Here is a 16704-nt window from a genome sequence, read left to right as displayed (position 1 = left end):
CGGAGGAGAGCATAAAGCTCCCCAAACCGACCCCCAGAGGCCAATGCCAACAGGAAAAGAGCCTAGGAAAAACAATCCTGAACCGAAGGGGGCCACCACAATCTGAGGAGAAGAGAGAAAGGAGAGCACCAGGTCCAACAACCAGTATGGCTCAGGTAGCGCACAAGCAGGCTGGAGGTGAAACAATGCACGAAACAGCTTGCAGAACGGTGCAGAAGTAACATCAATGCCGAATGCAAGCTGCAGCGGCTCCACCAGCACCGCACGATATGAGGCGACAGTATTCAGCATATGATGATGGTCCTGGAACAACCACGAAAGGAAGGACAAGACAATCTTATCAGAGACAGAAGTAAACCTACGAAGGGATAAGAAATAATGGAAGGACCGCCAGGAAACTTCATACTACCACCGAGACGAAGCACGCAGGTGGGATACCATCAACGAAGCCACCTGCTCACCATACAAATGGTGATAAACTAGAGTCAGAAAGACCAGACATGAAGACTCGAGGAGAAGATCGAACCAGCTACATAACGAATCGAGTCAATCTGCTGAAAGAGGTGGAGCCACAGGAAGACCCTTGGGTTTGGACACCGTGCAAGCAGCGCCTGAAACCAAGACTGGGCCGGCCACCAAGGAGCCAAGAGGACTACTCTTCTTTGTTAAGTCTCCAAGCGAGCTAGGACCTGGAGCAACAGATGAACCGAGGGGGGGGGAGATACAGGTAACACCACCTCGACCAGTCCTGCTGTAAGGCATCGATCCGCGAGCGACCCGAACCCTCCTAAGCGACACCCACATCGCCGCAAACTCCCGCACCATGCTGTGAGCCCAACGGAAGGACGGACCCCACCGCCCCAGGCCGGCCTGGTGATCCACTGGTCACAAAGCTGCAGCCAAGAGAAGACGCCTCAGTGAACACATTGATCGAGGGCTCGGGTAGGTGCCAGGCACTGAACCCCGAAAAACCCAAAGAGGAAGCCGGCAATGCAGCAACCAACGCAAGGTACCGCAGAGCCCAAGCCCAGCGATAGCGAGAGAGGCAGAAGGGACATCCTCGAAGGTACCAGAACAGCCGACGAAACCAAACCTGACCCGGCGGATAGACTATCACGGCAAAGTTCAGGCTCCTGCACAAACCCTCGAACAACTGCCGTGTGACCCAGAAACCCCCAGAAACAGGCAAAGATGGGACTGCAGCCGAAGCAGAGACTCGGGAGCAAGAGATGAGGAAGTGGTCAGAGAGTCCCCACACAAGGCCCAGCCAAGACCGAACCTGAGAGGCAACCAGATGGGATTTCCACCAGTTCACCAGGAACCCAAACCCGTCGAGCTGGGCAAGAACCAAATCCCTGGCAAACAGACAAGTGGACTGGCTGGGAGCCCACACCAGCCAGTTGTCAAGGTAGGACAGAACCTGAACCCCTAATAGATGCAGACAAGCCATAACTACCCAGGTAAGGCGTGTGAACATGCAAGGTTCCAGATTCAAGCCGAATGGAAGGCAATGAAAGTGGTAAGCTTGACGCCCCTCAACAAAACCGAGCAGATCCCTGAAACCCCGGATGAATCGGGACATGCCAATACGTGTCCCGAAGGTCCAAGGACACCATCCAAGCGACCGGCTCCAAGAGAAGACGGACCTGGGACAGAGTAGTCACCCGAAAGGAGGGGCAATAAACCCAGGGGTTCAGACGGGACATGTCCAGAATAAACTGCAGGTCTGCGCGGAACCGGAAACAGGCGGGAAACCCTCTTGAGGGACAGGGTTGTTTCGAAAATGCTCAAGCAAACCCACTCTGAGATGACCCGAAAGAGCGCAGGAGAATTGGCCTGCCCTGCTATCCCCGAACCACCCAACGAGGAGAGTTCACGCCAATCCTAACGCCACCACAGGCCGCACGAAACAACACAAAAGGCCCACAAATCGTGGGACCAGGCATGAGCAAACAGTGCGAGCCTCCCCCCACCCCGATCGCCCTGTCAATGGGATGAACTGCGAAAGGGCCGACGCCCTTTATGTGAACCCAACCTCTGCACAGAGCGATCACCGCACTGACCAAACGAAGACGGTTACGAAAGCTGCGCCGGCTTCAAAACTGGCACCACTGGCCTACCACGACAGGAAGAACACTGAACCCTGGCACAGGCCCCCCCGGAGAACCAACAAGTCCGACATAGGACAACAAGTGGAAGAAGCTGCCTCCAGATACTGCACCACCGCAGACTCTGCAAACAGCAGAGGACAAGAAGGCTTAGAGAACCTGAAAGCCAGGGTCCAAGCAGATTCCACGGAGGCAGCAAGCACCGCCTGCCAACAAGCGAGACGAGAAATAAAAAACGGCGACACTGCATCCAGCAGGATTGGTGGGAACAGCTTCATATGAGAAGACATCACACACGCCACCGAGACCAATACACCAGACCCAGGATTGGCCCCAAGCGCCTCCACGTTCTCTTCAAGCCAGTCCAAGGACAGCTCAAGAAGGAAAAAGAACCGCAAGACCGATGCCTATAGGCCACGAGCACGTAAGTCCTCAGTGACCAGGGCACCCAAGAGGGTGGGAACCTGCGTGTGAAGGTGCACAGTGCCAACATCCCAAGGATGGGCAGGGGTGAACAAGAACGCATTGAGGTGCTGGAACTGCCCGGTCGATAGCAGACATAGAATGCTTCCAACCACACAGGGAGTTTCTATAGGCCATTGCTCCTCGTGCCTCTCTGAGGAGGCCAGGTTCTTTCTCGTGGTCCCCAGTAGGCCTAGAACTCCATGTGCATTGACTGATGCCAGGGTTTAATACATTTATATCAGCCCGGTTAGCTCCGGGGAGCTGAACGGGTTCCCCCCAGAAAATTATTTAATCTCAGGAATTAAAATTTTTTGATCTTGCAACCTTATGCAGAATGTACAGATATAGCTTTACTAGGGTTTTAAATAAAAATAAAAATTTATATGAAAAATGTCAAAATATGGGCCTAAAAAGACATGATTCGAGAATCGTGAATGGGGATTAGTTGAACACACGTACATACTGTACAAACGAACTGAAAAACACTTTATTGATTGATGTTTTTAAACTGAATTTGATGCTTCAAATGAACAAAATCTGATTTATTATTGTAAAACAATCACAAATCACTAAAAGTGGCACAACAAGTGTGACTTGCAGTAAAAAAAAAAAATCCTAGAATTATTATTATACAATATCCTAGAATTGTTTAGTCAAACAAAACTGACTTTATGGAAAAAAAGGTAATTATACATATAAATGTACAAATCTGTGGGATTATTGTATCCAAGAATGGGAGACCTAATCTTCAGAAAGACATAGCTGCTTTGGAGAAAATTCAACACAGTGACAAAAATCATTCCTGAACTAAGTCAAATCTCATACCAGGAACGATTGAGGGTCTCAGGGCTAACAACACTGCAAACCAGGTATGACAGGGCAGATCTCATCAAAACCTTTGAAATACTTAACAATTTGGAGGATATTGATCTAGACCATTTCTTCATAAGGTCAGATGTAGCACAAACAAACCAGCGTTGAATGTAATGAAACGCCATTTTCTGGGTGAGACCCGGAGGCTCCACAGAGCTTTACCAGCTGATATGCTAATGTCAGACTTTGGCATCAGTCATGTGTATGGAGTTCTAGGGCCTACTGGGGACCACGGCCAGAACCTGGCCCCCTCAGATAGGCAAGGGCAGCAATGGCCTATAGAAACCCCCGTGTGGTTGGAAGCATTCTATGTCTGCCATCGACCGCGTCAAGCATCCAGAAAGGTAAGCATTCCAAAACAAACCCCTATTCTGGTTAAAATTGCTACCAAAAGCCGAACTAGTGGATAGAACTCCAACAGAAAACAAGCAAACTAGTATGACATCACACGTCACTGCGCCGCGGTCTGCGCAGCTCCCCCCTCCCCGGGAGGGGGAAGGGGAAGCCCCAGACCTCTCACGCCGGCTATCCACCCATCAGTTCTGAGGCTGGATGTCAAAACATGCGAAAAACCGCCGACCGGAGGGAGGGAGGATTGCTGGGGAGCCTCCGGGTCTCACCCAGAAAATGGCGTTTCATTACATTCAACACTGGTTTTCTGGGGAAAGCCCCGTCGGCTCCCCGGAGCTAACTACCCACAGAGGAAGGTCAAAGGGAAGGAACCGGGAGGCGGACACCACACACCCCTCAACGGAAGTGAGACAACTGGCAACCAACACCAACCCAAGGTGACTCAGCCCCGAAAGGGCCCGGGAACAACACGAGACAACGAGCAGCAAGGCCCCTGTATGAATACGAAAGATCCGTGCCCGAATGACAGCAAGGACATGCTGCCCAGACGGTAGCAAGAGCAGCAAAGCCACGAACGCCACGGGCATGGAGAAAGAACACAGGCAGGCTAGCCGCAAGAACACGGGTGACAACCTGGGACACCGTCACCAGCGAAAAGGGAAGAATGGAACCGGATCAACTCAAAGCGCGCCACTGACATAAAGGTTGTGGCACACAAATAACAGCGGAGGGCCGCCACTGAACTCAAAAAAAACACGACACACCCCCGACCCGACCAACCAAGCACCAACAACCCAAGGACCCCTCCGGAACGCAGCAGCCCCATCCCGTGCCAGAAAAGATGGAGACTGCTGCCACCGAACAACCAAAACGCCAAAACCGAAGGAGCAGAAAACCCCTGTGGAGGAGCAAGAAGCCCAGCGACCCGACCCCCAGAGGCAAATGCCAACAAAAAAAAAAAAAAGAGCCGACGAAAAACAAACCGGAACCGAAAGGGCACCACCAACCAAGGAGAAGACAGAGCACGTTGACCAGAGACCAGGACGGTGCAAGCGGCGCACGAACAGGCCGGAGGTGAAACAACGCACGAGACAGCTAACTAATGGTGCAGAAGCAACACCAAGACTGAAAGCAAGCCGAAGCGGCTCCGCCAGCGCTGCATGAAACTAGGCGACAGTACGTGGCAAGACGACGGCCCCCAACCCCCACCAGAAAAACCAAGCTGACGCTAACAACTGCAGCCACCTAAGAAGGGACAGGAGGAAAAGGAAGGACCGCCAAAATATCCCATACTGCTGCCAAGAAGAAGTACACAAGTGGGACACCTACCATGAAGCCACCAGACCACCAACTGGAGGGGAGACACACGAGGCAGAACATAAGTAGCCCCGACAAGGCACCTCCGAGCCCAGGAAAAGGCGGAGCCGTGGGAAGATCTCGGGCGCGACCACCAAAGCCTAGGCGGCACAAAGGAGATGGAACATCTGCCGAACAGAAAGCTCCCCAATGCAAGTAAGCCCGCCATGAGATCAGAAACGATGGGTCCGACGCGAGACATCGCAAGACCCTGAAATGCCAACTGGCAGGGCAAGCCAGGAAAACCGAAGAAGGTGTAAGGGTTGCCACCAGAACAGTACCCGAACCAAGGGGTACGAGCAACGAAAACAGACCAAGACACATAAGCGCACCATAGGACACAGGCTGAAATAACGCTCAAGAACACAAGGAACGCACGAAGAACACTCCTGCGGCAGAGGAGGAAACAAAGGGAACGCACAAGGAAGGGAAGCGGTAGAAACCGACCCCCCCTCTATAGCAGCAAGTGCAAGCAAAACCGATCAAAGGAGATACCAGGGAAGCGACTGGGGAAAAGCAGGATGAAAGAGCCAAAGCTCAAACCCCAGGAAACAACCAGGGGTGGACAATCACGTGGAAGGGCCAAGCCAGGGACCCGAAGACCGCGAAAAACAAACTAAGCAAACCCCCATACGCAAACCCTAGGCACAAAACAGCAGCAAAGTACCACACCACAACCGGACACAGGAACAAGGACATGCCACCGCGAAACACGTTACCAATGCACACGTGCAGCAGCAACATGCATCACTGCAACACGCAACATGTAAGTAGCAACTTGCCTCTGCAAAGGCAGAGGCGGGAGTTGGGAGTTCATTTACTCCCCAAGCTCGACCCGAGGCCAGGCTAGACTTGTGAGAGTTTGGTCCACCAGGCTGTTGCTTGGAGCAGCCCGCAGGCCCACATACCCACCAGCCGGAACCTCTATTCGAAAACAGGCTAGCGTACCTTGGAAGTCCGCGGATGTCCCGGCAAGATGGTGGATGCTTGCAGGTAGGACATGTAACAACCGCAGACCTCTGATGTTTATACAGTGTTCCCCAATTGTGCCTATGGCACCACTGCACTACACTGGTACTATCCCGCATGTTCTTCCATATAGGCGGGACCCAAGAGCCAGAGCTCAAACCCCGCAAGCACAACCAGGAGAGCCCTACCAGGTGAGTACATAACCAGCACCACAACCCACACACCTCATAACACGAAAGAGGTGGGTCCCCTGAATGACTCTTGCATGGGTTGGGCATGCACATGAGTGGGACTGGAAGGGTTGAAAAGGGACAGTCACTGGTGTGCAAACGGTCTCATTCGTACATAAATATACCAAATTAAAGACAGGTATATAAACATCTTCGCATCCAGCGCCCGGCTAAAAGGCGCCAGACCGCAGAAACTCACTTGTCGAACGGAGGCATGAATGTGACACGACCCAACAGTGCCCAGAAGATCCTGGGAGCACAGCCAGGTGAAGAAGCCAGAGCCGGATACGCAGGAGAGAAGGGTATAGGCGAAGGAGGAGGCCCACACCCCTGACACAGGGAAAACCTCGGCGTCCTCCCCACAGCTGGAATCCAGGACACCCCCGGAGTGAAGGGGCACATACCGGAGAAGGGAGAAGAGCGAGAGGCGAAGCACCCGAGAAAAAAAGGCACAAAACACCAGCACTGAAACACACCACCCAGACCAAAACAAACTCCACAGCGCATGCGCATGACACGCTGGCTGAACCGCACAACCTGCTCTGCGGGAAGGCGCCAACCAGGACTACTGCACAAGAAAAGTAGCCAAACAGAATGCAACCCTAGGGAACCGCGAAGTAGAGAAAACAACCCATCACACGGGGTAGGCGCTAAAAGAGGAAGCAGTAACAACAAAACCGGCCAACTAAGCAAAGACAAGGAGCCCAAAGGGAACCCAACCGGGCCACTAGTAGCCCAACTGGGCTACAAGTAGCCCAATACGGCGACCTGGACTAGGAGCTGACAGACGTTCCAATAATACGGAATGTAGCGAAAACCTTCCCGAACCCTCGAGAACACAGAAGCAAACACCAGTCCCGAAGGCACACAAAGGCACAGTCGCACCTGAGACCAAAAGTCACATAGAACCCCAAGAATGGGGGAAACATGACGAAGGCACCGTCCCAAAAAGGGGGGGAGCATCCACCCACAGGATGGAACCAACCGACTTAAAAGACAAGGAACCGAGCCCGGGGAGGGGCTGACGCCCAACAACACGTACGGCGAGGGGGGAGGAAAAACCCCACTCCGCGTAACCACAAGCCCCGCCTAGAGGGGGGAGAAACCCCCCCCCACGGGGTCCTAGGGGGAGAAAAAAAACCCATAGGGTCCTACGGGGCCAAGGCCCCCCAAGTCAGCCCCTCCCCAGCCCCCGGGAACCCACACGACAGGCCCCGGGGCCGAGCCGTCCCCCCAAAGCCCCGGCCGTATCAGAAAACCGGGGCAGCCGCGAAAATACTAAGGAAGGGAGCCCACTGGCAGACTCTTACAACTCGGCTGGAGGAACAGGCTCAAATGCCCCCGTCACTACCCCGGAAGTGGATTTCCCCAAGACTGCCAGAGTCTCAAGGCCATCAAACCCCGCCCCGAACCCACAGACGGTAAGGAACCGGATGTAGGCAGGAAGGGGGGGATCCAGGAAAAAGACAAGGAGGCGTGGAAGGAACCGAAGCAACCAACACCCCCAAGTCCCAACACGAACCAAAACAGGGCAGCCCCGGGACTCCCAGGGAGCAAACAAACGAGAGCGTTGCCACCCCCAAGGGCAACGCCCCAAGGCTCAAAGTGCAACGTCCCTGCTGCCCACACCCGCTTAGTCAGCACAACTGGGTAACCGAGCCACAACGAGCAACAAAACTCGCAGGACTCCGGGTCGAAGGTGTCACCGACCCCACAAGCAGCAGACGGAGGCAAAACAGAGTCACCCTGAGACAAGGGGTGAGAGCAACCCTCAAACTCGCTGGAAGCGAGGGGGGACTCCGGGGTCACATCCATCAGACCCGCACGCCCCCCGGGGTTTCCCAGGGGTCCCGATTGTTTACTTAAAGAGGACTCGTGCTCAGGTAATCCCAGGCAGCGTACTGCTAACCGGCGCCCAAAGCTACCAAACAACTTTCTAAGAGCTGAACCCCCGGGACGTGTACACTCACGGGGACCTAACAGGGGGAACCACCAAAATAACACTCAGAACACAAGGGACACAAGGGGCAAGAACGAAGGCAGACCCCCCACCAGGTAGATAAACAAAAATAAAAAGAAAACCCCGCAAGAGGACAGCGTTCCCAAGCGGAACAGAGCCAGCCGCCATGATTGGTGTAAACAAGCTGCACAGTACCCTGCGCCCCACCAGTGCAAAACTGCCCCTTACCCTATGGCGACAGAACACCCGAGCACACAAAGAGCGGCCGAAAACCAAGCAGTAAACGGCCTAGCAGGGGCAGAACCCAAGGAACTTGTGGAAGGTGGCCCCAAGCCCCAAGGGAAGTACTTACAGGGCACCTAGGGAGGGGAATCCTAGGCGCATGCAGCTTGAGTACTGGAGACTCACTCCCGGCTCACGCACCACCTAGAAGACAGACACCACACTCTAGGTACAGTGCTGAAACAACTATTGGAGCCGGAGCACACAACCGGTGCCTATAGCATCAGCCGAAGAACTGATGGGTGGATAGTCGACGTGAGAGGTCTGGGGCTCCCAGATCCAAAATTGCTACCAAAATTGCGTCCAATTGTAAAATTGCTACCAAAAGCCGAACAAGGGAGCTTTTGGTAGCAATTTTAACCAGAATATGGGTTTGTTTTGGAATGCTTACCTTTCTAGATGCTTGACCTGGTCGATGGCAGACATAGAATGCTTCTAACCACACGGGGGTTTCTATAGGCCATTGTTCCCCCTTGCCTCTCTGAGAGGTCCAGGTTCTGGCCGTGGTCCCCGGTAGGCCCTAGAACTCCATACACATGACTGATGCCAAAGTCTGACATTAGCATATCAGCCTGATAAAGCTTCGGGGAGCCGATGGGGCTCCCCCCAGAAAGGAGCAACGGTTTCAAGCTCAACAAGCCACAATGCAGGACAGAAAACAGGCGATGCTTTTCACCCAAAGTGTTATAAACAAGACCCTGGGAACAAGACCCAGTTTGGGCGGGTAAGCAGTTCCCCAAGAACTGCTTACCCGCCTAAACTGTAAATGCCAAAACATTACTGAATTTCAAAATCATGCTTGATGAAATCATCAGACAAATGAGGGAATTTTTGATAAGCCACTGGCTGCCTGTCCTTGTCGAGGCCGCTAGAGACAGTAGCCCTCAGTTAAAGTTAGGTAAATCATAAGGTAACTGCAAAATTTTACTACCTAATAACAATTCAACTGCATATAATTAACAAGAAAAAACAAACTCATTACTGTTCTATATATGATAAAGACGTACCCTTTAAATCATCGTTCAGCATAATTTTGATACTAAATTACATTTATACTTACAATCTATTCTCAAATTAAGAAACCTTCAAATACAAAAATCTTCAATAATCAAAAGTAAATAACACAGCCAAAACCAGACATAATATACAGTATATACTGTACTATGATAAAAATATTAAGATTTTTCATAAGATAAAATTCTGTTGAAATTGACTATCTCCAAAAATTACTGGTAGGTTTTTCCACTACATCCGAACATTTCAATCCACACCAACTACGTGCCTTAACATTCCATTACGTACTGTATTTCATGCCCAAAACGCAATGCGTGTTAGTGGCTTTACAAGAACATAAAAACATCAAAGCTATGTACTCTCATAAACTCAATGTACCTTCTTGTAAATGAATAAATAAATAAATTATTGTTTGCTATTACTATTTTGAGCTATATGTGACTAGCATAACAAAATTTACACAACTTGTATAATTCCATTATTATTATATAGTACATATAATTAAAATATATTCCTTCAGTGTTATTACTAAATTAAATTGAAGGTGACTGCACATACTAGTAATTGAAGTAAGAAATATTCTCATTTAACCATTTTATAAGGAAATACTGTATGGCCATAAAGGAAAATTAAGCACTTAAATTTTACCCAAATTAACCTCCCGTTTCAAAAATAAGAAAGATAATTAAAATATTTTCCTTCAATGTTACTAGTAAGGTAAATTGAAAGTGATTGCACATAATTAAGTTAGAAATATAATAATTTTCGAAGGAAATATATATGACCATCAAGAAAATCAAAGATTTCTCAAATTTTACTGAAATTGACTTCATTAAAAAATAAAATGGATACAGTCTTTAAAAAAAATAAAGTTTTATTAGCAAGGAAAATTAAAAGTGATTGTGCAAGTTTATTGAGTGTTTGCCAATTTAGTTTTTGGGGTGCATTTGCCATTCTTTGTTGGACATTTGCTCTTTTTTGTTGGGCATTTGGTATTTTTGGGGTTCTACCTTTAACCACTGCACTGCGCAACACGCTTGTAAGCGCTCGACGGGTGGTGCGCAACGCGCCTCAGGGATCTTATAGGTATAGCGTATGATTCAAAACTCCTGCAGCTACATGGGGTTCATATCAGCTTCAAGGCTCTAGTAAACAGATGCCATTTTTTTTTTTAAATCGTGGGCAACATTCCCGGGTGTGAGGGCCTCAGTACTGAGTGAGAAACCAAGGCAGGCACACGCAGCATGAGCTCACAGCATTGCTGTTCAGCTTGTTTACCTGCTTGATGGAGTTCTGGGAGTTGTTCTACTCCCAAGCCTGGCCCGAGGCCAGGCTTGACTTGTGAGAGTTTGGTCCATCAGGCTGTTGCTTGAAGCGACCCGCAGGCCCATATTCCCACCACAGCCCGGTTGGTCCGGCATATTTTTTTAGAAAACAGTCTAGTTTTCTCTTGAAGATGTCCATGGTGGTTCTGGCAATATTTCTTATAGTCGCTGGGAGGACGTTGAACAACCGCGGACCTCTGATGTTTATACAGTGTTCTCTGATTGTGCCTATGGCACCTCTGCTCTTCACTGGTTCTATTCTGCATTTTCTTCCATATCGTTCACTCCAGTACATTGTTATTTTACTGTGTAGATTTGGGACCTGGCCCTCCAGTGCTTTCCTTGTGTATATTATTTGGTATCTCTCTCGTCTCCTTTCTAGTGAGTACATTTGGAGGGCTTTGAGATGATCCCAATAATTTAGGTGCTTTATCGCGTGCTGTGGTCACGAATCTCGTGACCACAGCATCGCCTAATAATGTCAAAATATATATGTAACTGGTATTATTTAGTCATGATAGTACTGTATTACAGAAGAGCCTGAGTGTGATAATGACTGTGTACAATGTTCAAATATCAGTGAATCAATGCTGTTCAAGATGTTCACAGTGCTAGCCACAGCCCCACAGCATTATTTCATCCATCTAGGAATCTTCAAATGACTTATGTTCCTTTACAAAATAAATTTGTAGTCAATTATTCACTTACAGGATTTAGTGACCAAGATTGTAATAACAGCAGGAGTGTGGTGATAATTAGCACTGTGTGTAGTATTGTGGGAGGAGGAATTTTGGTGAGGAAGGAGGGAATCGAGGTAGCGTCACTATGCGTGCAGCCATTCTTGTTTGGGCTCACCATACTAGCTTAGTGGTTCGCTATGGTAAACACAAATGTAGATACTTATATATAACGTGTGTATATAGTGTAATAACAGCAACAAGAGTATGTTGGGAGGAGCCATTTTGGTGAGGGAGGTGGCATCGTTCTCATAGCGTCGTCTGCTGTGTGACTTGTCATGCAGTGTATGGGGGCCACTGTGCTGTTTGAACACAATACCAGCTTAGTTGTATAGTTATGGTGAATAAAACATTTAGATACTTATATATAATGTGTGTAGTGTAATAAAAACAATAACAGTATGGTGGGAGGAGGAATGTTAGCGAGTACGGTGTTGGAAGAGTGAGGGAGAGCTGGCCGGGTGTGGCAGTTCACTCATGTTTTCTTGGGCTCACCATCCCAACTTCACCGTAATGAACCACTATGTAGATGGGTTTATACAATGTGTGTATGTAGTGTAATAACAGCAAAAACACTGTTTGATTGATCACAGAATATAATATATGTGTCACATATATGAGCCCCATAATTTTGAGCATAGCGATGTTCCACACTTTGAACTATATAAATTTCACAAATTACATACGTTTGAATAATATTACAGAAAAAAACAAGAGAAGAAACCAATGAGAAACATAAAAATAATTGTGAAACATTATATTCGCAGCAACTATCGCTCCACGGGGTCGCGGGACCGACTGACCATCACTCAGTGCCCATAATTTGCTCAACTTCCCAGCTCCATTGCAGCTAAAGTATGTCACATAAAATATTTTTTTTTAGTTTCCCCATGATCAGAGACTGCATTTTAACAACGTAAGAAGAGAAAATATATTTTGGAAAGAATTTATTTCCTGCACACCAGGGGGTTGCCATATTTGGAGGCAGAGCAGTTCAGTGGTTATAACCGAACACTTCAATCTACGCCAATTACCTATCTTAACATTCAATTATTATTCCATTATTATTATTTTGAGTTACATTGTACTCAGCCTAACCAAATTTACACAAATCCTCATATAATTCAATTAATAATACATACAGTATCATGTTTATGCCACAGTAACTATGTGGGGAAATAGGTAAAATATCCATTTGTCTACAGACCAGTGCCACCCGAGTGTCTGGACACTTAGTGCTCAACAAACCTCAGGATGCCATCAGGTGTGTGTTAATGCCTCCATGGATATTGTATGTACAGCCTGTATTTTAGTGTCATTTTATTAAATAATGTCTCCTCTTTAGACTCAACCTTAACTTTCTTGAGTATCTAGAGACAGGTGTTTTTATTCTAATCACAGCCACTTATGAAACCAATGATATAAGCTGTAATGGCTGTATATAAAAACAGCATGCAGTACTATATGTATACATAAGACTGTGTAGATAAGACAATATATTTATGTAGCAAGTATTTTACAGTTGAGGCAACTGCCAATTTCTTTTCATTTAGGGGAGCCGGTCGGCTGAGCGGACAGCACGCTGGACTTGTGGTCCTGGGTTCGATCCCCGGGTGCCGGCGAGAAACAATGGGCAGAGTTTCTTTCACCCTATGCCCCTGTTACCTAGCAGTAAAATAGGTACCTGGGTGTTAGTCAGCTGTCACGGGCTGCTTCCTGGGGTTGGAGGCCTGGTCGAGGACCGGGCTGCCGGGACACTAAAAGCCCCGAAATCATCTCTAAATAACCTACTATAAGTATATGTTGATTCTGCACAACTTATAACTCTGTGACAAGGTTTCTGCTAGGCAATTTACAACAAGTAGTAAATATTTGACAGACAGCAAAATTAAAATAATATTTTTACCTAAATCCTGTACATGTATTATACCATACTATAGCACAGCCTTAATTAAAGTTAGTCTAATGTCAATAACACTCTTCAAACAACATTTGAGGATCAATAATGTTGGTCAAAATTATATTCAATGTGGACTTGATCATGGTCTGTATTCAACATGGTCGTATAATCTCTAAATATTTTATACAAATATAGTAAGATTAATTTTAATTCGTGTCATTAACGGATTTTTAATTCGTTGTTAAGTTATATATATAATTTCCATCATTGGAAGTAGCTATACTAATATCTGGATTGATTTGTTTACAAATTATGTTCCTGTATAGTCTGAGACACAATCGACTTAAGAATGGTCCAGGACGGACCGAAACGTCGTCGTCCCTTCACCTTCTAGTGTGTGGTCTGGTCAACATGTTCCTGTACAGTACATTTATGACGTTAAAGCTACGTTATGTATGTCAGCTGTGCTGACATACATAGCAGCTATAAGCTGATATATACTACCGCACTGGCCAAAAAATAAGCACTGTACTCCCAGCTGCGGGTTATTTTATTGTCTGCTACAGACACCCAAGAAATACTCCCCCAGGGTAGCATGTAGTGTTAACAGGTAGTGTTAACCTTCAGTATCTTCAACTACAGTATACTGTATACCGTACTGGTAAGATACAAGCAAAAAGGAACTTAACACAGTGTTTCTTCAGATTTTTCCTACAGTTTTTCTTGTATGACAACCAAATATTTTGAATATAGTACCCACGTATTAAAAGATATAATCAAAATAAAATGTAAGCTTTTGGTTTTATATAAATATTTATTGTGCTAAGATTAGTGTTCTTCATTGGTCAAAGAGAAAATAAAAGAGTGCAGTACTGTTCAAAACTGAGAGTACTGTATATCTATTTACTCCTTGTAACTAATTACAATGTATTTTATGATTCTGTTCTTCATAAATCTATACAAATGCACATAAAACACAATTGCTCAATACTGCAATATTTATGCCGGTGCATGGAGCAACCCCACCTGTGTTCAGTGTCTTCCTTCCGACAAACACCTTAACAATGCTTCCGTTAGAAACAGTTACAAGTTCAATGATGTTGTCTTTCATTGCTAAACCTCTAAACTAATAAATCTAAACTACAGCATCTACATGTCATCTCCGTTTACAGCTTCCAAACTTAATGTATGATTTGTATGTACAAGAATTGCAGTTCCGAGTGATCAGTTAAGCAATTTGCGGGGGAATATATTATTAGAATAACTTAACTAATGATGTGAATGTAATAACTTAGGCTGACAGTACAGGAACATCACAAATCACTGTCACCAAATATGTCAACATCGTGAAGGGATCTGTTTGGTGTGGCGTATCTAAGGAAGCCCGGGAGCCAGTCGAGTGCCCACACATACGCCTCACCAGGGACACCAGGGGACACCAGGGACACGTAGTGGGGTTATCCAACACTCGTGTCCCCGGAACGGCCGCAATATCTGGGGCAGGAGGTGAATGGCCTGCCGTCATTCCTCCCGGCTTGGTCAAACTCCAATTCCCCACACGGTTTTCACTCCCCCATCTCTTATACCACTCCCTTTATCTCACTTCTTTGATCTTCTCAACCTCAATTGAAGCACAGGTTTTGCTTATAGGCACAAAAACAGCAGCATGAATCTCCACAATCACGACTCAAAACAACCATCAAAGCTGATTACTTCCATTGCCAGAATCACATGTAAACCAACCTGAGGTTCCTTGTCCTTTCATTCGCTGCATATCAGAGTGTCCAGCGTACATATAACTGTCACTTTTGAATGGTCACACACTGTACAAATCTGTCTTTCAGTCCACAAATTCCTCACTATCACTAATTCATGCGGCCATGTTAGTTGGAGGGCTCGATATCAGCCAATAACTGCCAGAAAAACATATGAAACCAAATGCCGATAGGTGGCGCAGAGAGGTTCATGAGTAGAACAAACGCAGGCTATTGTAATAGGAATCTATTAGTTAGTTTCCGAAGATATGATTACACCATATGATCAGCGGTAAAGAGGCACAAGGCAACCAGATGACGATAGCAAGACCTGAGTGGGAGTATTAGAAGAGGTCATTCACGAGCTTCGGCTACTATGAAAAGGAGGCATGGACTCCGCACGTGTACAGTATTTTTGTTATTCCCATATAGAGTTGTATTGCGACATTTGGTTATATAGCAAGCATTCTAAATGTCTTAATAATAGGAAAACTACTGAATATTTGTAATATTAAAGTTAATGCGAGGAGCTACCATTGTTGTGTAAATATTGTTGTCATTTATATATATATATATGGGCCTACTTCATTTGCTTTGTCGCTTCTGTTTCGTGGTATCACTTCCCAACCCTGGCCGCTGGCGCGAGCCGGCCCCAGCACTCCCCGGCTACTGCTTCAACACGCGTGTACAGAAGCAGTTTACCTTTCTCAAGAGCATGTCTGAAGATGACATCTCCTTGCTTGGATACAATAATCCAAGTGTCTTGGATGCAATAATCACCAGATATTTATACAGTTGAATAACTACTTTCTTTTTCCTGAAGTTTGTATTATTATTATCTAAGTTACGTCTAACTATTCCCAGGATTTGGTTGCCTTTTTTTTTTACTGCAGCTCTCACAATTTTCAGTAATTTGTGGATTTTTTTAAAACTTTCAGTAATTTGTGGATTTTTTTAAATGTTTAATAATTTGTGGATAAAACTTTATTTATTTATTTATATATATACATGAAGGTACATTGGGTTTATGAGATTACATAGGATGGTGCGTTTACATTCTTGCCTTAATCTAACATAATATTAAGTAGGTAATTTCTAGCCAACTTTATAAAATGTTAACAGGTACAGTGTAAGAAAATTTGAAAAGATTAGTAGGCACATTGATAGCTTTTTCTGCTGCTTATATGCCCGGGCAACACCTCACCGTGTTGCCCGGGCAACGCCTCACCTCATTCATCTCCAAAGGTTGACAGGAATATTAACAATGCATTTGGAGCGAGTATATTATTGGGATAATCTACTCGCTACAGCTTTGATTGAAAGCAGTGATAGCTTGATTGATAATCTGACTAAGATTAGTTATCTTGAGATGATTTCGGG

The 16704-nt window shown here is 46.6% G+C and overlaps 1 protein-coding gene across 1 annotated transcript in view; it reads right to left on the bottom strand.

Moving 5' to 3' along the window:
- Positions 1-15488, bottom strand: part of Ythdf (YTH domain-containing family protein) — a 58907-nt gene extending 43419 nt beyond the window's left edge. The window contains 1 exon segment of the mRNA XM_045727474.2: positions 15314-15488. Within this exon segment, the coding sequence (XP_045583430.2) occupies positions 15314-15365 (52 nt within the window). The 5' untranslated portion in view covers positions 15366-15488.
- Positions 15489-16704: the final 1216 nt, after the last annotated feature.

This window comes from Procambarus clarkii, chromosome 78, assembly GCF_040958095.1.
Source record: "Procambarus clarkii isolate CNS0578487 chromosome 78, FALCON_Pclarkii_2.0, whole genome shotgun sequence".
Taxonomy (NCBI): domain Eukaryota; kingdom Metazoa; phylum Arthropoda; class Malacostraca; order Decapoda; family Cambaridae; genus Procambarus; species Procambarus clarkii.
The sequence above is the reverse complement of the archived record's forward strand: the minus strand, read 5'-3'. Positions and strand labels throughout refer to the sequence as shown.